Source organism: Megalobrama amblycephala, linkage group LG12 (genome assembly GCF_018812025.1).
Source record: "Megalobrama amblycephala isolate DHTTF-2021 linkage group LG12, ASM1881202v1, whole genome shotgun sequence".
NCBI lineage: Eukaryota > Metazoa > Chordata > Actinopteri > Cypriniformes > Xenocyprididae > Megalobrama > Megalobrama amblycephala.
Window position 1 is genome coordinate 4862501 of NC_063055.1, and position 22317 is coordinate 4884817.

The following is a 22317-nucleotide window of genomic DNA, read 5'->3' on the forward strand; positions in this document are numbered from 1 at the left end:
TATCATTTCAAAATTACATGTTAAAGTAATGTGCATTTTTTTTGAGTGACTTATAAACAAATAAGATAATACAGACATAAAAGTCTCTTGAACATTTAAATACAGCAACAATGGATGAAAGCATTAAAGAAAATGGAAGACAATAAAAAAGAAATAGGTAGATATATAAATACAGTAATACACACTAGAGAGGCAGTAGATCAAGTTACTCTACATTCAACAACAAACAGTTTCATAGCTTTGACACTTTTTGTTGTTAAGGGGAGACACTACAGGCAAAAACCTGTCAGTTTTTAGATTTTACACTTTGGCTTTTCATAGTGTTTTTTCAGACTGGTGGAAAGAAAACATCCAAAATACACTTAAGTGTGTATATTTTGTAGCACTTTGTCTATTTGCATCTATAGATTTCAGTTACAGTAAATATCTTTAAAGGCCGTTTTCTCAAAATGAGTTTTTTTCCTGCTCTGAGTCAGAAATCTCCACTTCAGCAGAACTTATTTACACCAAACTTTACAGCTTATTCGTATCTATATTCTGAAGGTTTTTACAGAGGGATTTATTGATATATAATTTGCCTGATTTTATACATTTTATTCAAAAAACGGTGAAAATATTTTTTTTCTGGCTGTTGATAGTATTTTCTGATTTATGGAGTGATAAAAAGAGATTCCCTCTGTAAAAACCTTTGAATTTAGTATGTCCAAAAAATTAAAAGAGAACTTTGAACCTGACGTCATCCAATATTCAGATTTTTGTTCTAGAAATGTATGCAAATTAGCGCATACTTAATTAGATAACGCCTCATTTGCATATTTAAACATTACATTTTAGAAAACTTTTAATACAAAAAATGTTTGCAATTTTTAACGTAATCAGTCACCTGGGGTAGTATGGTGATATTAGTTTTTTTTTTTTTTATTCACGGGGTGTCTCTATTTTTAGTGTCATAATTAAGTAGTTAAAGTCACAAAGAAAATGATTTAATTTAAATATAAGCACCGCTGTAGTATTCTGTAATCTGTTTCTATGAATGACGTCTAGATGGGCGTGGTTTCGTCCGCGATGGCCACGCCCTCTCTACGCCTGGGGTTCCCAGCGGGACTGAGGAGCGTGAGACGGACGAAAGCCGAGCACAGCAGAGCTGCGGGGAGCGCGACAGCCTGAAACATGACCACCAACATCCGATATAAGAGCAGGCTGATGAAATCCGGTAATGACACAGACACACACACTGCTTTTACTCTGTTTTTTACTGTGTTTGAGTAGATGAAATGATGCCTATTCCTCTCTTCCTGCCTGTGCGTCTCCATCCCTCCTACATCCCGCACCTGCTTCCCTCATCCGACCTGCTGCTGCTGCTGCTGCTGCTGACGCCGCCGATGCTCTCATTCAGAGGACAGTGAGGTGAGAAAGCAGCAACTTTACCACATTGCGCAATTTTACTTCAGTTTTTAGAGCTCGTGGGAATTCAGTTTACCAACCGCAATCGTTTCCACACAAGTGGAAACCACGCAACAGAACCCTCAATCTCAATCTGACAGAGTGCTTTATACATTTTGTTGCATGTTTGTGTATTCACGCTCATGTTTACGAGGTTTAAAATGGTTTCAGCAGATTTTGCTGACGGTGTCACCCACCCTCGAGTCTCGACTGACGCACTTTATTTCTTCAGGATGATAATAAGGCATCAGTCTCGTGTCATCTGTCATACATTCCTCTCCTGATCAGCCTGAAGGAAATCTGCTGGCTGTTTTCTGTCATTTTGAGCTCTGATAGAGGATGATAGTGCTGCTCCTCTCTGGAGGCGTTGTCATGGTTACAGGAGCTGGAGTGTGTGAGAGGCAGTGGTGGTGAGCAAGTGTGAACCCTGAGCTCTGTGTAATAGATGTTTGTAGTGTCATGTGATATGAGTGAAAGAGTGTTTCCTTCTCAAACTATGCATGTTTTGGTGATGTGCATCTAAATGTGGTTTCTCACCTTGTAGCCTCACCCATAAAGTGTGTTGTCGATTGACATGTTTAAACAGTTGGAATGGGAAGATGTAAAGGTCTTGCCACTCTTTTTAGCCTTTACTTCATGTTACAGTCCAATTTGCTATTTAGTATTGCTAGTGTCAGGTGGAGATCAAGCTATTGGACATGTGCTATATCCAATATATGACATCAATATTTCTGATCAATTTTCAAGGAAGAGAAAATCTGTATATTTTAAATGCACACACTGCCGTTCAAAAGTTTGGGGTTTTTCTTTTAAATAAATTGGTTTAATTCGGGAAGGATGCATTAAATTGATCAAAAGTTAAACATTTATAATCTTACAGAATTTTGATTTTAAATAAATGCTGTTCTTTTGAACTTTCTGTTCATCAAATAATCCTGAACAAACAGTTTCCATAAACATATTAACTGTTTGCAATATTGATAATAATCAGAAATGTTTCTTGAGCAGCAAATCATCATATTAGAATGATTTCTGAAGGATCATGTGACACAGAAGACTGGAGTAATGATGCTGAAAATTCAGCTTTGATCACAGGAATAAATTACATTTTAAAATATATTCAAATAATAAATAATATTTCATAAGTTTACTGTTTTTACTGTATTTTTGATCAAATAAATGCAGCCTTGGTGGGCAGAAGAGACTTCTGTCAAACACATTTTAAAAATCTTACTGACTAAATGGTAGTGTATATCTGCTAAAATTAGTTGTTGTTGTTTTTTTTCTTCTTCTTCTACTTTTAGAGTATATTAGCACATGTTTTTGTGGTAAAGCTTGAAGGAAAGTAACAAGCTGCTGGTTGCAAATTGCTGATTTGATCTCAAGTTCAAGTTACTTTTTTGGCATGACATTTGGAATATAGTTTTGCCAAAGCATATTTAAATACAGAATGGAATTACAACACCGCAGTAATAACAGAAAAAACATAAAAGCAAGTAGATCTCCATGAGAATTGTGCACTTGAATTTAGCATCTGTTAAATGACACAGCAATAATTGATTGCTGTAAACTTCCTATTTTACTATACGGACCAAAGCTGTTCAGATGGTTAGCGATTTCACACAGCTTCCAGCACTTGACCCATGAACACACATGTGCATTTCCTAGAAAACACATCATCCTACGCAAAAAGAAGAACGCAACTGCAAACACCCCCACACACACATTCTGTCACTGCTTCAAGATCTCTCTCTCTCTCTGCATTGAAGCTTAATAACTTAATGGTGTGGAAGGCTGGCTGCCATTTCAGACATGTCTTATTTATCTCTGAAAAGGTCACTGCATTGAAATGAAACAGTGTGTAAGTGTGTGTGTGTGTGTGTGTTTCTATAGAATGAGATGTCTGCAGTGTGTGCTGTCAGTGAGCTGCACAGCTGCATACAGCGTGACAGATGGCAGAATTGAATTTTCTTTTGATCGTGAAGTCAAATGGCCTGCGCAGTTGTTCAAATGCCACAGCAAGAAACGTCAATCTCAGTATCAACAGTTTGAGAGAGGACAGTGTGTTCAGTGCATGCTCAAGTAGTGTGTAATGTAGCACAAGTTTTGGTTCACCTCTGTTTGGATTAAGTGCCATTTCACTAATGATGACCTAAACATTAAGCCAAAAATTAAATTCAGTCATCATTTACTCACCCTAATGGAATTCATTAGAATTTACTATGAATGCAGGTAGCTCTAAAACTGGCCAAAATTGTCCTTTTTGGAGCTAATTTTAGCTGCATGGAAAACAAAAGCTCAGACATTCTGAATTTCATGAATTTCTCCTTTTGTGTTCCACAGAAGTCATGACATGAGGATGAGTAAATAATGTCAGAGATGTTATATTTGGTCAAACTGTTCCTTTACATGTGAGTCCATCTAGCTACACTACCATTCAAATGTTTGGGGTCAGTAAAATTTAATTTTTTTGGAAAGAAATAACTACTTTTATTCAGCAAGGATGCATTAAATTGATCAAAAGTGACAGTAAAGACATTTATAATGTTACAAAAGATTTATATTTCAAGTAAATGGCGTTCTTAGTTTTTACAAAAATATGAAGCACAACTGTTTTCAACATTGAAAATAATAATTAAAAAAAATGTTTCTTGAGCAAGTTAGAATAATTTCTGAAGGATCATGTGACTGGAGCAAAGACTTTATACAGAAAGATGGTGCACTCGTATTACTATGAATAAGCCCCGCTTTCTAAATAAAACAGCCAATCGCAGATTGGTAAAGTCATCGCATCAGTGCGGCTGCCGTTAAAAGCTCCGGTTCCTATAGAAACAGTGTTCTGAGACGTGCTTAGGACTGAAAAATGCAGTTTTTTGTCATGATTTGAGCGTTTGGAAACAAAATTCATGATAAAGTTCTTGTCAGATTCCATTGGTGATTTCAAATATGAAATTTAATTGTAGGCTTGGCGAATAGTTTTGGAGAATTTGATGTTTCCTCATTCAAAGAGATAGGAGCTGCACTTGCATGTCCGAGAGACGTTTCAAAGATGGCTGCCGAGTGAAATGACTTGTCTTAAAGGGACTTTGACTGGAGTAATGATGCTGAAAATTCAGCTTTGCATCACAGGAAAAATTATTTTAAAATACATTAAACAGTTGTTTTAAATTCTAATAATATCTCACAATATTTCTGTTTTACTGTATTTTTGATCAAATAATAGTGAGCAGAAGAGACTTGTTTCTAAAACATAAAAATCTTCTTGACCCCAAACTTTTGAATGGTGTATGTGCAATGCAGTTTTCCTTGAATATTATTCACATTGGGTGCTGTGGTCAGTTTAAACCCCACAATGCACAATCCGTGAACTAACTATCACCACTGTGCCTCTGAGCATCACTGTAATAAGTGTACTGTAAGTGACCCTGGATGCTGTGCATGTGCATTGAACCATTTAAATACATGCCTGCAATATTACTAACAAATTGGTGAACCAGAAAAGCTGACATGGTCTGAAAGCGAGAGGAAAACAGTCCCCCTCTGGGAACACCATTGCAGGTCCATTTGTACTTGACCCAGTGCAGCTGCCGTAGATCCCCGAGGATGTTTAGTGAGCTCATGACAGCAGCGCAGAGAGACAGTGATAGAGAGACGAGTTCATTCACTTCACTTCCCTCAGATGACTCTCCACCCTTTCCATCATTTTGACATCATCAGCATGTTCCAAACCCACAGTGTAACATGAGACGGCTCAAATGACAGTGAAGGATGACATCATCGGTCCCACCTCACTGGTAAATATCATTGAACAGCAGGCAGGAAATCACTGTCTGAGACGAGCAGGATGTCTCTATTCAAATTACAATTAGAAATGTTAATGTGCTTAACCAGGGTTGACAGGGCGTTGCTATACAGTTGATAAAGTATTCTGAATGCCTATCTGTGCGTTGTTATTTGGTTGTTAGGGTGTTCTGGATGGTTGCCAGGGTGTCGCTATGCAGTTGGTAAGGTATTTTGAATGGCTTTGTGTGCATTTCTATGCTATTGCAGTAAACTTTGCCATTGCTGCAGTTGGAGTAGTTTTTAGGGTGTTGCTATGTGATTGCTAGGGTGTTCTGGATGGTTGCCAGGGTGTCGCTATGCAGTTGCTAAGGTATTTTGAATGGCTTTGTGTGCATTTCTATGCTATTGCTGTAAACATTACTATTGCTGCAGTTGTGGTTGTTTTTAGTGTGTTGCTATGCAGTTGCTGTGGTGTTTTGGGTGGTTGCCAGGGCGTTGCTATGCAGTTGCTAAAGTCTTCCGAATGCCTTTCTTTGTGTTACTATGTAATTGCTGAAGTGTTCTGGGTGGTTGCCTGGGCATTGCTATGCAGTTACTAAAGTGTTCTGAATGCCTTTCTGTGCATTGTTCACGTGGTTGCTAGGGTATTCTGGGTTGCCAGGGTGTCACTATGCAGTTGCTAAGGTATTTTGAATGGCTTTGTGTGCATTTATGCAATTGCAGTAAACTTTACTATTGATGTAGTTGCAGTTTTTTTAGTGTGTTGCTATGCGATTGCTAGGGTGTTCTGGGTGGTTGCCAGGGCGTTGCTATGCAGTTGCTAAAGTGTTCTAAATGCCTTCCTGTGTGTTACTATGTAATTGCTAAGGTGGGCTGGGTGGTTGCCAGGGCATTGCTATGCAGTTGTAAAAGTGTTCTGAATACTTTTCTGTGCATTGTTATGTGGTTGCTAGGGTGTTCTGGGTGATTGCCAGGGTGTCGCTATGCAGTTGTAAGGTATTTTGATTGGCTTTGTGTGCATTTCTATGCAATTACAGTAAACTTTGCTATTGCTGCAGTTGTGGCTGTTTTTAGTGAGTTGCTATGCGATTGCTAGGGTGTTCTGGGATGTTGCCAGGGCGTTGCTATACAGTTGCTAAAGTTTTCTGTATGCCTTTCTGTGTGTTACTATGTAATTGCTGAAGTGTTCTGGGTGGTTGCCAGGGCATTGCTATGCAGTTGTTAAAGTGTTTTGAGTGCATTGCATTGCAATTAAGATATTCTAAAGCATTTTAATGCTTTGATTTGTGGTTGCTAGGGTATTATGGGTGGTTGCCAGGGTGTTGCTTTGCAGTTACTCGGGCAGGCAATCTGTCTGACATGAGCATCTTTGAAAATAGAATTAGAATTTTTAATGTGCACAGCAAGGGTTGCCAGGGCATTGCTATGCGATTGCTAAAGTATTCTGAATGCCTATCTGTGTGTTTGCTATGGGGTGTTCTGGGTGGTTGCTAGGGTGTTCTCATTCATTTGCTAAGGTGTTCTGAGTTGTTTTTAATGTGTTGCTAGAGTTTTCTGGTTGAAACTGATAGTAGGCTGCTAAGGTTTGCTTGGTGACCAGGGTTTGTGTGCAGTTGCTAAGGTGTTCCAACACAATATCACAGCAATTCGTAACTAATTTTCATTTTGCTTAATTTGTAGCTAATTCGTATGGATTCGTACAATCTAACTCGTATGTTTTCATATGATCTATTTAAACCCTAGTGATGGGTAAGTTTAGGGGCGGGGTTAGGGGTGGTCCTTCATAATGAGTTTCTTTTAAAAAATCATACATTTTTGTACGATTCACATCGAATGAATTCCTAAGAAAATGCCACCTCATGTAACAGTTACATTTTTCCGTGAGATCAGGTTGGGTGTTCTGAATGGTTTTGTGCACATGGTCTTCAGTAATGGTTGACTTAGGGCTAGTTCACACAGAATGCGTTTTTGCTGTTAAAAACACAAGTCGCAGGTCAGTGGAACGAAAAAAGTGCAAGGTCTAGAGATGCATTTCTTTAAAGTTTAAAGCTTATTTTAACTTGAGCATGCACAATGGACAATATAAACAATGGAAATATAGTGCAGTGAAATGGAAAATGTGTTCTTTGTGAACGGCTCCTTAGTAAGCAGCAATGTTGACCCTCTGGTGCTGTTCGGTCATTTTTGACCGAAAGATTTAACGTTTTGGTTTTTTAGAAAATTTTACTTCATCAGAATGGTACAAAACTTTGTAAATGTTTTGACACTTGCTATGTGAACACACACACACACAAATCATGGACGTGATTCGAAAATGTTAAGTGGTCCTGAAAAAATAGTCACACTTATACTGATCAAAAATGACCACATTGGAAACAAATGGGAGACTAATTTCATCTTGTGGAAACATTTGGTACTGCGCGCAAACAAACTCTTACTGAAAGCTCAATTTTTCAGATATAAATCTCAAATTTGGAACACAACTTGTTTAGATTTATGGCTTTGATTTAATCACAGTATTAGAGTAAAACATGCTTTTATATTTTTCATTTCATATATTTCAAATAAAATGTAAAAATATTATTTTAATGCATTTTTCATAATAGTTAAAGGTGCCCTAGAACCAGTTTTAACAAGATGTAATATAAGTCTAAGGTGTCCCCTGAACGTGTCTGTGAAGTTTCAGCTCAAAATACCCCATAGATTTTTTTTTATTAATTTTTTTAACTGCCTATTTTGAGCCATAATTATATATGCACCGATTCAGTGCGGTGCCCCTTTAAATCTCCCGCCCCCCGTCCCCGAGCTCTCGACTGCCTTAACCAGCATAAACAAAGTTCACACAGCTAATATAACCCTCGAAATGGATCTTTACAAAGTGTTCGTCATTCGTGCTGCATGCATGCATGGATTCCTGTGAGTATAGTATTTATTTGGATGTTTACATTTGATTCTGAATGAGTTTGATAGTGCTCCGTGGCTAAAGCTAACATTACACACTGTTGGAGAGATTTATAAAGAATGAAGTTGTGTTTATGAATTATACAGACTACAAGTGTTTAAAAATTAAAATAGCGATGGCTCTTGTCTCCATGAATACAGTAAGAAACGATGGTAACTTTAACCACATTTAACAGTACATTAGCAACATGCTAACGAAACATTTAGAAAGACAATTTAAAAATATCACTAAAAATATCATGGATCATGGATCATATCAGTTATTATTGCTCCATCTGCCATTTTTCGCTATTGTCCTTGCTTGCTTACCTAGTCTGATGATTCAGCTGTGCACAGATCCAGACGTTAATACTGGCTGCCCTTGTCTAATGCCTTGAACATGGGCTGGCATATGCAAATATTGGGGTCGTACATATCGGTGTTATGTTGAGATTCGCCTGTTCTTCTGAGGTCTTTTAAACAAATGAGATTTACATAAGAAGGAGGAAACAATGGTGTTTGAGACTCACTGTATGTCATTTCCATGTACTGAACTCTTTTTATTCAACTATGCCAAGGGTAAATTCAATTTTTCATTCGATGGCACCTTTAATTTAAACTTTAATAACTTTTTTTGCTTCAGTTTTCTAACTTCAGCAATAATCTACCAAGTGTCTTCTTAAAAAGAGAACAAACTTAAGTCTGCATTCTAGATTTACGACAGTTTAAGTTGAAAATGTTCATTTTCAGGTCTATGCTCAAGAAGTGATTAACAGGTAATAAATGGATCATAAGTATTCCATAAATATAATTTAGTACCATAAAATCCCCTAAATATTATCAAACTAAAATATAGTATGTTCATTTTCATTGAAATAAAAAAAAACAGTCATTTTTTATCACCACACGAGCATCACCAGAGGGTTAAATAAAAGCTGTTTCCTCCATTTTAATACACTGATCGTATTAGAGTTCCTCAAACAAAACTGGTTAAAAACAATAGAGGTATTGGACTGGGTCTGGTCAGGGGTGTTCCAGGTGGCACTCAGGGATGGCAGCTGGACAGTGAGAGGGTGTTGTTCTCTGTAGGGTGGGGGAACCAGGGCTATTGTATCACTCAAGGACATCTGTTGTGCTCTATTCAAAAGATCCCCTTTGGACCCCCCGCCCCCCACCAGTACACTGATCATCTATATGCATGACCAATACCCCCACCAACCCTATAATAGAGCGAATCATGCTTAATATAAAGATATTTATTAGTGGTGCTTGATCAGATATCACTATTGCTATTGCTCACATTAGGGTTAGTGATCTAAACTACCCCCCAAAACTTTAAAGAAAATATAAAAATCTAATTCAATCACACATATTCACTGAATCTTCCCGGAAAGCAGCTGGTCCAACAGGCCTTTTATTATAATTTCCTGTTTTCTATATGTATATTAGGGGGGAAATTATGCTTTGGTGCATACCTCAGTTTTGGGGTCACAGTTCGATACAAGTTCAGTACAACAAGCAACAAATCCCCAGATTCCTGATTGTTTAAAATAAAACATTAAGGAATTGTTGATTTGTTAATTGATATATTGAACAATGCTGTGCTGTGCAACAACTGTTTTGGTTTGATTAATGTTTTGTGTGTTGTAATAAATAAATTGCCAAACATGTTTCCAGGACATACATCACTGGTCTGTAGAAATGAGACTTCCACGACACAAATCAGCACAATGCCAAATGATTTTGTGTCATTATTTATAACAGCAGAATCAACTTAAAATACAGATAAGAGTAAGACATCATTCAAAACTGTAAAGAAACTGTACACTCAAAATAAAAACAGAACATTGTGCTTTTGTAAAATAAAGAAAACAAACAGGAAGCAGAACTTTATGGTTTCTCCAAGTTTGTGGAGCGGCAGGAGCGTGTCTAAACTCAGTGTATAGGCTACTTAGCAAGCTCTTGTGCGCCATCTGAACTCACCTTTCTTGTTTTGGGTTGGTGCATAGATCATCTCTTCTTCTTGTGGTGGTTAGCAAACAGTGTTGCATTACCGCACGCGCCCCCTTCTGTCGCCTGTGACTGACTGTATTCGTCGTCTGACTGTATGCACCGAACCGTGCGACAGGGTCATGGGCGGCCAAGGCTCATTGATGCACGTGGGGAGCGAAGGCTGGCCCGTGTGGTTCGATCCAACAGACGAGCTACTGTAGCTCAAATTGCTCAAAAAGTTAATGCTGGTTCTGATAGAAAGGTGTCAGAATACACAGTGCATCAGTTTGTTGCGTATGGAGCTGCATAGACGCAGACCAGTCGGTGCCCATGCTGACCCCTGTCCACCGCCGAAAGAGCCAACAGTGGACACATGAGCATCAGAACTGGACCACAGAGCAATGGAAGAATCACGTGCATGGCCGGGTGCATGTGCGTTGCTTACCTGGGGAACACATGACACCAGGATGCACTATGGGAAGAAGTATTAGGAAGGTGGTCATAATGTTATGCCTCATCAGTGCAGTGTGTATATATATAATGTGTATTCCTGTGATCAAAGCTGAATTTTAAGCATCATTACTCCAGTCTGCAGTATTAAATTTTCTTCAGAAATCATTCTAATATGCTGATTTGCTGCATTTCTGATTTTTATCAATATTAAAAACAGTTGTGCTGTTTCAATTTTTAAAAACAGAAATAACATTATAAACGTCTTTATTGTCACTTTCGATCAATTTAATGCATCCCTGCTGTATAAAAGTATTCATTTCATTAAAAAAACTTTTAAACAGTATATATGTTATGTACAGGCAAAAATATGCATCCTCATAGCATTTAAAAAAAAAATGCTACAGTAAAGGTTACTCTGCTGTGCTGTAGTCTGTAGAAAAGCTGTGTGTGCGCCAGTCTGGCAAGGTCTGTTGGGAAGGGTGTGGCTGCCATCTTACTAAATGTGTCTTGCTCCCTCTCTCACTCTCACTCACTCACACACACACACACAGAAATCCCTACACCTCAGAGCCGTCTGTGGAAAAAAAAAAGTGGGGGAGGAATGAACGACTAAATGAATGAGTGTTTTTATTCCCGTTTTCAGCCGCCCCCCTTTCCTGTCTAAAATTGCTTCCATGTTTTTTTTTCCTTTACGTCTTTTCGTTTCTCTTGCTCACTCTCTCTCACTCACTACCTTCTTTTGTCAGTCTTTCATTCAGTCATGTGGGGATTCCTCTGCCTGCCTGTCTGAACACGGCGTGCTGGGATGTGCCATGGGCAAGAGACAGACAGAAATCAAGGAAAAGGAAAGCCGAGAGGGTTTATAGAAGCAGAGAGTGATAAACTGAGAGTCAGAGAGAGAGAGAGAGAGAGAGAGAGAGAGAGAGAGAGAGAGGTCACGCAGATTTAAAGACGGACATTTCTGAGGCGTCTGGTTCAGGATGGACACCATGATGCTGCAGGAAAAACTGGTGGAGAAACTTCTGTGTCCCCGAACCAGAACTACCCGACAGAAGGTTCGGTGTTTATGTCTTGTACACATATATATATATATATATATATATATATATATATATATATATATATATATATATATATATATATATATATATATATATATATACACACACACACATACATATGCAAATAAATATGCTTCCATTTAGTTTTTTTATAAGTGTAATTGTAATTGGATTTTCTTACTTATTATTTTTGTCTAATTTTTTTACAGTACAAATATTTAAACATTCTTAAATGAAGATACATTTTCTTGAGAAGCAAAATGACAAGATATTAAGTCTTGTTTACTGAAAACTATTCAGAATTAAGTGAGTTTATGGTTAAAATAAATAAAAATATATGCCCATGGGGTCAGAAAAATAATCTTGTTTTCATTTTTGAATCAAGTTTATTTTTCTGACCCCATTGAGAGATTTTTTTTAAGCATAAATTCACTTAATTTTGATCAATTTTTTTCAGAAAACAAAACTTAATATCTTAATATGTAATTTTTATTTAAAGAATGTTTAGATATTTGTGCTGGAAAACAAGACAAATATACGAAGTAAGAAAATATTTTTTTTTTGCAGTGCATGTATGATATTATGAACATTTTGTTTGCGTTAGTTGTGTTTGCTTATTCTTAAAGTTAAAGATTTGAACAAACCTCTGACTTTTGCTTCAGAAAATGTAAAAATCTTCCTTGTTTCTATATATAATTGAATTCCACACACATATCTTTTCCCTCTTCTCTCACACACACTGTGCATGTGGAGTGAGATGCGGCAGGGTTTCTCTTTTCTAGGATGATGGACTGCGGAAACACGCATGACGGGCTGTGAGATGCTCTGGCAGTCAGACGAGTTGTGTTTGGCCCAAGTTTGAGTGTGTTAAAAAGGCCTTTTCAGCTTATGTAAATATGGCTTCTCTGTGTGTGTGTGTGTGTATGATCACTCGGTTTGGCCTGGACACTGAGCTGGTTCTGCTGTCGGGTTTAATAGCGAATTTTCTTTCATTCAGTGCATAACCGTCAGTAATATTACTGTCCTCAGTGTCTGTTTGAGCCGTTATGACTGCTGAGGAGTTTCCGGCACAGTTGGTAGACCTGCAGGAGTCTCGACACTACTGGGCTTTTCACGCTCGGCTATTTTTGTGCCGGTCTGACGATTCACAGAAGTTTGGTCTTAAAGGGACAGTTCACCCAAAATAATTATTCAAAATCTGTATAACTTTCTTTCCTCCATAAAAAAAAAATGGAGAAATTATACAGAATGTTCATTTTTGACTTTTTCTTTCAGGACAAGCAGTATGTCGGCTTTGCTACGCTTCCTAATCAGGTCCACAGGAAGTCTGTGAAGAAGGGCTTTGACTTCACTCTGATGGTGGCAGGTATGTCTGAGATCATCACTATAGCATGTGACACTGACTTCATGCTCATCTTTGTCAATAACAAGAGCATTGTGTGTGTGTTTAGGTGAATCTGGTTTGGGCAAGTCTACTCTAGTTAACAGCCTCTTCCTCACAGATCTCTATAAAGACAGGAAATTACTAAATGCAGAAGGTAAGAATTCTCTTAAAGGAACAGGATGCCAAAATATTGTTTATATAATACATACTACTGTTTAAAAGTTTCAGGTCAGGAAATTAGTACTTTTATTCAGCAAGAATACATTCAGTTGATCAAAAGTGACAGTAAAGACATTTATATTTCAAAGAAATGCTGTTCTTATGCACTTTTTATTCATGAAACACAAATATTAAACTGTTTTCAGCATTGATAATAATCAGAAATGTTTCTCGAGCTGCAAATCAGCATATTAGAATGATTTCTGAAGGATCATGTGACACTAAACACTGGAGTAATGATGCTGAAAATTCAGCTTTGCATCACAGGAATAAATTACATTTTAAAATATATTCACATAGAAAACAGTTATTTTGAAATTGTAATAATATTTAACAATATTACTGAATTTATTGGATTTTTGATCGAATAAATGCAGCCTTGGTGAGCAGAAGAGACTTTCAAAAAATCTTACCGACCCCAAACTTTACATTGTGTAGCCTATATCTCTTACACAGTTTGAATGCTACATCGTGTGTTTCCTTTAACAGAGCGTATCAATCAGACGGTTGAGATCACCAAACACACGGTGGACATTGAGGAGAAAGGAGTCAAACTCAAACTCACTATTGTGGACACGCCGGGGTTTGGAGACGCGGTCAATAATAATGAATGGTGAGAATTCAGCTGTTCCCAGCATCCCATGACAATTACAAAAACAGATAGTTCTTGGATGCTGATTGCTCAATACAGCATTTTATGAAAGCAAAAAGTCTTTTAGTCATGTCTATATTCAAAATATATTACAGCCTTGAGTGTCTAAGATCAAGGTTTCCCAAACTCGAGTTTATGAGGGAACAGCTAGGGGTTTGAGTTGATGCAAAGATAAATCATAAAAAATTAAAATAAATGCTGAAAATAAATAAAGTAAAATAAAATTAAATTAAAATACATTTTTAAATAATTATTAAATTAATTAATAAATTTAAAATAAATGAAAAATAATAATAAATAATAAATTATTTAAAAATAAAACCATTCAAAATAAAACCCATACTAAAGAAAAAAATGTTTTTTGTTTTTGTTTACCTGCATGTCATGTGATTATTAAAGTCACCATGAAATCAAAATTCATAATTTTTTTATGACAATTAAGTTTTTTTTATGGAATATTTCAGTGTTTATTATAAATGATTTATCCATGCACATCATTATTTTTTTAATTCATGTGCCCTCGTAATCCTTAATCAAAATAACTTGCAGTAACATCTTTTCTCTTCTCTGATGATGTTTACTGGCTCAAGGGCGGGGCAACCTGTCACTCACATGAGATCCACCAATAGCAAACCACAACCATCCAATCAATTCCTCACGAACAAAATCAAGTTCTGCCCTACATTTTTTTCTCATTCGAGAAGCCATTTCACTCTGATATACATCACAATAGGGAAGAAAAGACAATCACAATTTCTGTTTCATGCTGACTTTAACCGGCACCAGAGAATCGTGAACATGTGAATGTGCTGAAATATCATCTTAAAAACTCAGGGGGAACTTCAAGTAAATATTTTAGGTCATAGGGCTTCGGTTAACAAAAAAAAAAAAAGTGAATCTCTGCCTTAATCTGTTATTGTGTTCAGCCCTGATATTCTGAAGAGTGTGTGTTTATCTGTGTGTCTGCAGTTGGAAGCCCATCACAGACTACATCGACCAGCAGTTTGAGCAGTATTTCAGAGACGAGAGCGGACTGAACAGAAAGAACATACTAGACAACAGAGTTCACTGCTGCCTCTACTTCATACCGCCGTTTGGACACGGGTACAAAACACACTGAGTCTGGGCCTGTCTTATATGGGTCAAGTTCACATGCATCATCTTTGCATTACATTTGCATAATAATACATGTGTGTGTTTAGGGACAATGGTCCATTGTGCCCATATGTAACGTATATTATTGGCATTCGTTAGCATTTGTTTGTAAACTTTGAGTGCAAACCTATGTACACTTACTACTCCAGATCAAAGCAAAACATCAGTAATTCAAATTAGGTCCTTACAATATTAGCTAATATTGTTAATAGAAGTTTAAGAGTTCATATTTCATTTAAATCTTGAGTGAGATAAAAATATTTTTGACTTGTTCATGATGGTGGTCTCAAATGAAATAAGACTTCTAATTAAAAATGATACGGTATTCAACAGTGTTGGACAGTAACAAAATATTCTACTGTACTTCAGTACATTTTTCAATTCTGGTCAAAATGAACGTGAAAAGTATGTTACTAATGCCAAATTTTACTATTGATTGTTGCAAATGAAAATCATATTTAGTCAATAATTTGTAAACTAAAAGTGTATAATAAGTAGAATTTATAAGTTATGACTAGTAATGGCTAGAATAAATAATGAACATGGTTCGTCGATCACTGCTTTTTACTTTTAAGGGTTAGTGCACCCAAAAATGAGAATTATCCCATGATTTACTCACCCTCAAGCCATCCTAGGTGTTTCTAGATCTTCTTTCAGACAAAAAAATAAAAAATATCCTTAGTCCTCCAAGCTTTATAATGGTAGTGAATGGGGGGTGAGATTTTGAAGCCAAAAAAGCACATCCATTCTTCAGAAAAGTAATCCATACGACTCCAATGGGTTAATAAAGGCCTTCTGAAGTGAAGCGATGTGTTTTTGTAAGAAAAATATCCACATTTAAATCTTTATAAACTAAAATAACTAGCTTCCGGCAGAAAGCCTATGCAAGTCGACCTGCGACAAAAGAGTAACTTCAGATGCAACGTAGGATGTAGCGTAAGCTTCGTCTCTCACTGTTCAAACAAACAGGGCTGGGCAACGAACTCAAGCTCCTCTTCTCTTATATCGAAATCCTCCGACATTTCTCTTTAAAAATTCTCATTTTAGACTTAAAATTCATGACCGGTGTTTTGCTTCCACGTTCGTCAATACATCATGCGTCAGATCAGAGATTACTTTTTTGACGTAAGTCGATTTGTGTAGTCCGTCTGCTAGTTATTTTAGTTTATAAAGATTTAAATATGGATATTTTTCTTACAAAAACCTATCACTTTTGCTTCAGAGGCATTTATTAAACCACTTGAGTTGTGTGGATATCTTTTTATTATGGAAGGATGCAATTTTTGGGCTTCAGAATCAGGAGCACCATACACTACCATTATAAAGCTTAGAAGAGTCAGGATATATTTTAATATAACTTAGATTGTGTTCATCTGAAAGAAGATAGTCATATACACATAGGATGGCTTGAGGGTGAGTAAATCATGGGATAATTTTCATTTTTTTAAGTACATTAAAAATCAATTACTTTTGTACTTTTACTCAAGTAATATTACTTTTACTGGAGGTTATCATAATAAAAGTTCATAAAAATATAGATAGATTTGGGGTGGTGGTCAAATAAATGCATATGATGCATATGGATATCATATGCATCAGCTACTTAAACTCATCGTCTCTTTTTGTGTTTAGTTTGCGGCCGGTGGACGTGGAGTTCATGAAGGCTCTACATGAGAAAGTGAACATCATTCCTCTGATCTCTAAAGCCGACTGTCTCACGCCTAATGAGGTCAAAAAACTTAAGGACAGGGTGAGTGGACACTATCTGATCTGATGTCCTCTGAAAGTCAGTTGACAGTAAATCGGATTATTTTAGTGTTGGTGCTCCTGATGGAATCTAGTTATTTTATACTAGACCAAACGCATTCGATTCAAGCTAGTTGTTAACTGCATATTTGAATCGAGGTGTGAATGACAACACAAGATGCGTTTCATGTGTTTTCCTGCAGGTGCGAGACGAGATCGAGCGCTTCGGGATTAAAGTGTATCAGTTTCCTGAGTGTGACTCTGATGAAGAGGAGGAGTTCAAACAGATGGACAAAGAGCTGAAGGTCTGAAGCTCTATATATATCTGTTTATGTGTAATATGTATTATTTAATTTATGTTAAAGTTTATACTTAAAGGGTTAGTTCACCCAAAAATGAAAATGATGTCATTAATGACTCACCCTCATGTCGTTCCAAACCCGTAAGACCTCCGTTCATCTTTGGAACACAGTTTAAGATATTTTAGATTTAGTCCGAGAGCTTTCTGTCCCTCCATTGAAAATGTATGTACGGTGCACTGTCCATGTCCAGAAAGGTAATAAAAACATCATCAAAGTAGTCCATGTGACATCAGTGGGTTAGTTAGAATTTGTTGAAGCATCTAAAATACATTTTGGTCCAAAAATAACAAAAACTACGACTTTATTCAGCATTGTATTCTCTTCCGGGTCTGTTGTCAATCCGAGTTCACGACTCCGCTTCTTCTTTCCTGTTTTATGGCGGTTGGCATCCAGCTTATTGGTGCATTACCGCCCCCTTCTGCTCCGGAGTGTGGTTCACGACTCCGCAGTGACGCTGCTGACGTGTTATCCGGTGCGCCCGAGCTTCGTTTACAGTCTGAGGGAGACGCACGCTGTATTCAAGCTATTCTACATTGTTTGTATTTTGGTATTGCTATATTTTTTAAAATGGTGCGTAAGTGGGCATGTCGCGGATGTCCTAATCGCCAAAAACAACCACGGCGACATAAAAGTGCATTACCAACGCCAACAGATGAAAGGATTCAATGGAATCAATTCAATGGAATCAATTCAATGGAAAGGATTCCAGAAGAGAAGACAATGCTGAATAAAGTCGTAGTTTTTGTTATTTTTGGACCAAAATGTATTTTCGTAACTGACCCACTGATGTCACATGGACTACTTTGATGATGTTTTTATTACCTTTCTGGACATGGACAGTACACCGTACATACATTTTCGATGGAGGGACAGAAAGCTCTCGGACTAAATCTAAAATATCTTAAACTGTGTTCTGAAGATGAACGAAGGTCTTACGGGTTTGGAACGACATGAGGGTGAGTCATTAATGACATCATTTTCATTTTTGGGTGAGCTAACCCTTTAACTTACCCAGAAGATGATTTGGTAGTGACTGCAGTAGAAATGACAGATAGATGCAGAAGATAACGTATAATGCAAATAGCATGTTAAAGCAAGATGTATTGTTTCTAGTATAAAACTATACCTGGTAAAGAATATTGAATGATTTATGTGTCGTGATGTGTTTGTGTGTGTGCTGTAGGAGTGCACTCCGTTTGCTGTCATTGGCAGTAATACAGTGGTGGAGGCCAGAGGTCAGAGGGTCAGAGGTCGTCTTTACCCCTGGGGTATCGTGGAAGGTCGGTATTCTTATACACAAGCGTAGATATGAATACTTTGCAAATAGATTGCAAGCATGCAGTTCGGTTTTACATACAGTACTTTAATGCTACTCATCGTTACTAAGCAACTCTGTTTCATTTCTTCTTCAGTGGAGAATCAGTCTCACTGTGACTTTGTGAAACTGAGGAACATGCTGATTCGCTCTCACATGCACGACCTGAAAGACGTGACGTGTGACGTGCACTACGAAAACTACAGAGCCCAATGCATCCAGGAGATGACCAGGTGTGTGACATTCACAGAGTGATTGATGGAAATATATTGCATTTTGTTTCATTGAAACGACCCGATCGTATATTGAAGAAAAACACACAGCTTTGTTTTTACCCTTCAGGGGTTGTTTTACTTTCCAGCCTAGATGTAGTTCATATGAGTCATGTTTGTGTGTGTGTGTTTCAGTAAACTTGCTCAGGATAACCGTACAGACAGTCCGCTACCCATCCTGCCTCTGCCAACACCAGACGTAGAGACGGAGAGACTCATCAAGATGAAGGATGAAGAGGTATAAAATGATCATCACTGATATTGTGCTTTTTTACATGTTCATCTTTCTTTAGTGTGTACTGTTGCTGTTTGAGCATGAAAAAGCTCTGCAGAGCTACAAAGCACAAAGTCCCTCATATCACTGTTTCTGAACTCCCTGAAACGCCTCCATTGTAGTCTTGAGTTTTCTTCCGGGAACGAACATGTCCCAGTATTCCTCATTTGGTAACACTTTACTTGAAGGGGTGTGCATAAGACTGACATGACACCTTCATAATCTTGACATGACACGTGTCATGAATATGAAGGAGGTTTTATGAATGTTTATGACAACTGTCATTAAGTGTCATTCGCTCAGTTATGTCATTTTTAATGCAAAGATGACATTGTTTGAGATGTCCGAGTTATGACAACTTGACATAAACCAATACATCGTAACCTGTCAGTGTCTTTGTCATGACAACTTGACATCATTTAGCTTTATGGGTTAACATTACATTAAACTGTCATGTGGTTGGTTTTGACATGAGGCCATTATAATAGTGTCATGAATATGTATCTTGAGCTCAAGTACAGTGGTACAAATTGAACTTGTCATTAAAATGTCATTAAGTGACAAAACTCTGACAAATAATTTTATAACAGCGTCATGACTATTTTTCATTTCATGTTTTTTTTTTTAAGTTTCCTCCAACAGAAGGTCAGATAATAGACAATTTCAAATTTCTTAAAAAAGATGACACTGTTATAAAATAATGGTAACACTTTATTTTAGAGTCTTTTAACTAGTTGCTTATTACTATTAGCATTCATATGGCTAAAATATTGGCTGTTTATTAGTACTTATAAAGCACATATTAATGCCTTATTCTGCATGACCTTATTCTACATTCTTAATCCTACCCAATACCTAAACCTAACAATTAACTATAATAAGCAGTAAATTAAGAGTTTATTGAGGGAAAAGTCATAGTTAATCGTTTATATATGTGTTCCCTATACTGAAGTGTTACCAAAATAATGTAATGTAATGTTAACCCATAAAGCTAAGTAGTTTTTTAAGTTTGATAATTAATCTGCTATGTCATGTTTATGACAGGTTATGATGTATTGGTTTATGTCAAGTTGTCGTAACAAAGACATCTCAAACAATGTCATCTTTGCATTAAAAATGACATAATTGAGCGAATGACACTTAATGACAGTTGTCATAAACATGCATGAAACCTCCTTCATATTCATGACACGTGTCATGTCAAGATTATGAAGGTGTCATGTCAGTCTTATGCACACCCCTTCAAGTAAAGTGTTACCCCTCATTTAAATACTTAAATACACAAAAAAGGGGCGGGACTGGTTGAGTTAGTTAGTAGTGTGTTGAAACTTGCGGTTATGGTAAGGGGCGTGGCATCTCCCAAACATGCTGGAAGCGGTTGACCAATCACAACACACTGATCCAGCCGACCAATCAGAGCACACTGTGCTTTTCAGAAGGAGGGGCTTCACAGAGACAGGAACTAAACAGAGTGTTACTGACAGACTGGAAAGAGAGGAACTGGAACAATGGAGAATATGTGAAAAATAATGTTTTTCGAACATTCAAGCGTAAAAACTTTTGTTTTGAGAGCCCAAAAACTAAATCAAGACCTTGAAAAAGGGTCATCTTTAAAGCATCACTGAAGTGTGTGCTATAGTTTGTGATATAAATCCATAGTTTTTAGGACGTGTGCTGGATTCTTTAGAGACATTTGCATAGGAATGTATTGTTATAGATATTCTGGGTGATTTAATTGCCAATAATTATTGTGTTTATTATGGCCAGTATTAAAATTCTATACTTTTTTGTAGGTTTTTCATATTTATGTTTCAGTGTAGACTTTTTTTTCTCAAATTTTCTTCATATTTTTCAAATGAGGAAAAACACTTTATTGTAAAGTAGCCATGCTACAAAATTAAGCACACAACTAGAGAAGTGAAATCTTAAAATTACACTGCCTTTCAAAAGTTTGGGGCTGGTCAGATTTTTTTATGTTTTTGATAGAAGTCTCTTCTGCTCACCAAGACTGCATTTATTTGATCAAAGACAGTAAAAACAGTAATATTGTGAGATATTTAAAATAAATATATTTTATATTTTAATTTATTCCTGTGATGACAAATTTTCAGCATCCTTACTCCAGTCTTCAGTGTCACATGATCCTTCAGAATTCATTCTAATATGCTGATTTGCTGCTCAAGAAACATTTATTACAATTTTTATCAAAGTTGAAAACAGTTCATATGTTTGTGGAAACCATGCTTTAATGCATCCTTGCTGAATAAAAGTATTAATTAAAAAACTTTTGAGTGCTGCTTTATGTGAAATCAAGCTTTATAACATTAAAAATTAGTTTAGTGTTTGAAATGGGGAAAAAAAAAACGCTTATATGTTTCTAATCAGACCAATGAGGCTAATAAAAAAGCATGCTAATATTGCTATAGTGCATTTTAGTTTTTTCACCAGTGTAAACTACAAGAAAGTTAGAATGACATTGACCTGAATATGTTTTTTTTTGTGCAGCTGAAGAGAATGCAGGAGATGCTGGAAAAGATGCAACAACAGATGCACGAGAAAGACCAGTGATGCTGTCTGACACACACACACTACAACCCTCACTGCACCCCTCAGATGTGAATGCGTTTAAATGATACTGTACAAATATCATATCTAGAGGTCTGATCATCAGATCTGCTCTGTTCATCTGCTCGGTGCTTCTGTCTGCCTGGATCAAATATGGTGCAGCTGTCATGTGATTCATCGTGTGTTAATGAGAAGCGTACATAAACCAGTGTACTATTAACTTAAATTAACTTCTAAAGGTTTCTAATTTATATTGACTTTTTTTTTATTGGCTTAGCGAGACGAATGCGTGTATAAGTTGTTTTCTGACAGTGCAGGGGTTTATTGACATGTATGTGTGTGTTTGGAGAGAGAGAGTGACGTCGTTTTGCTTTGAATCTGTTGGGTTCAATGGCAGGTTTGGTTTTTATAGTGAATGTGAACATACAGCTCCATAAACATGCTCAGAATGCTGTTTGTTGCTCGTTTTATAACAATAATAATCGGAATAAAATCTATTCCATTATTATCAGTGTTAATGGCCTTTAATAATTTAATAATTTATATTATTATGTCAATTGTTTATGTAAAGCTTGCTAATAAATGTGAATAATTTATGAGTTGTCATTGTGTTTGTTTGCTAGTTTCATATTCATATGATTGATTGGTATCTGTTCAGTCGTGATGTCAGAAGGTAGGTAAGACGAGTTAAATATAATTTT

The 22317-nt window shown here is 36.7% G+C and overlaps 1 protein-coding gene across 3 annotated transcripts; it reads left to right on the forward strand.

The window, feature by feature from the left end:
• Positions 1-1036: 1036 nt before the first annotated feature.
• On the forward strand, positions 1037-22212 carry septin5a (septin 5a). 3 transcript variants are annotated; one of them, XM_048208711.1, is made up of 13 exons: positions 1071-1213; positions 1397-1407; positions 11358-11666; positions 12948-13038; positions 13124-13210; positions 13765-13888; positions 14897-15031; positions 16715-16832; positions 17032-17133; positions 18374-18470; positions 18603-18738; positions 18913-19015; positions 21557-22212. In XM_048208711.1, the coding sequence occupies exons 3-13, from the start codon at positions 11592-11594 to the stop codon at positions 21617-21619; spliced, it is 1131 nt and encodes a 376-aa protein (XP_048064668.1). In that variant the 5' UTR covers positions 1071-1213; positions 1397-1407; positions 11358-11591; the 3' UTR covers positions 21620-22212. The 3 variants fall into 3 exon arrangements, with proteins under 3 accessions (XP_048064669.1, XP_048064668.1, XP_048064670.1); XM_048208712.1 differs by lacking the exon at positions 11358-11666 and having other exon boundaries at positions 1037-1213; XM_048208713.1 differs by lacking the exon at positions 11358-11666 and having other exon boundaries at positions 1087-1213; positions 1404-1407.
• The last annotated feature ends 105 nt before the right edge of the window (positions 22213-22317 follow it).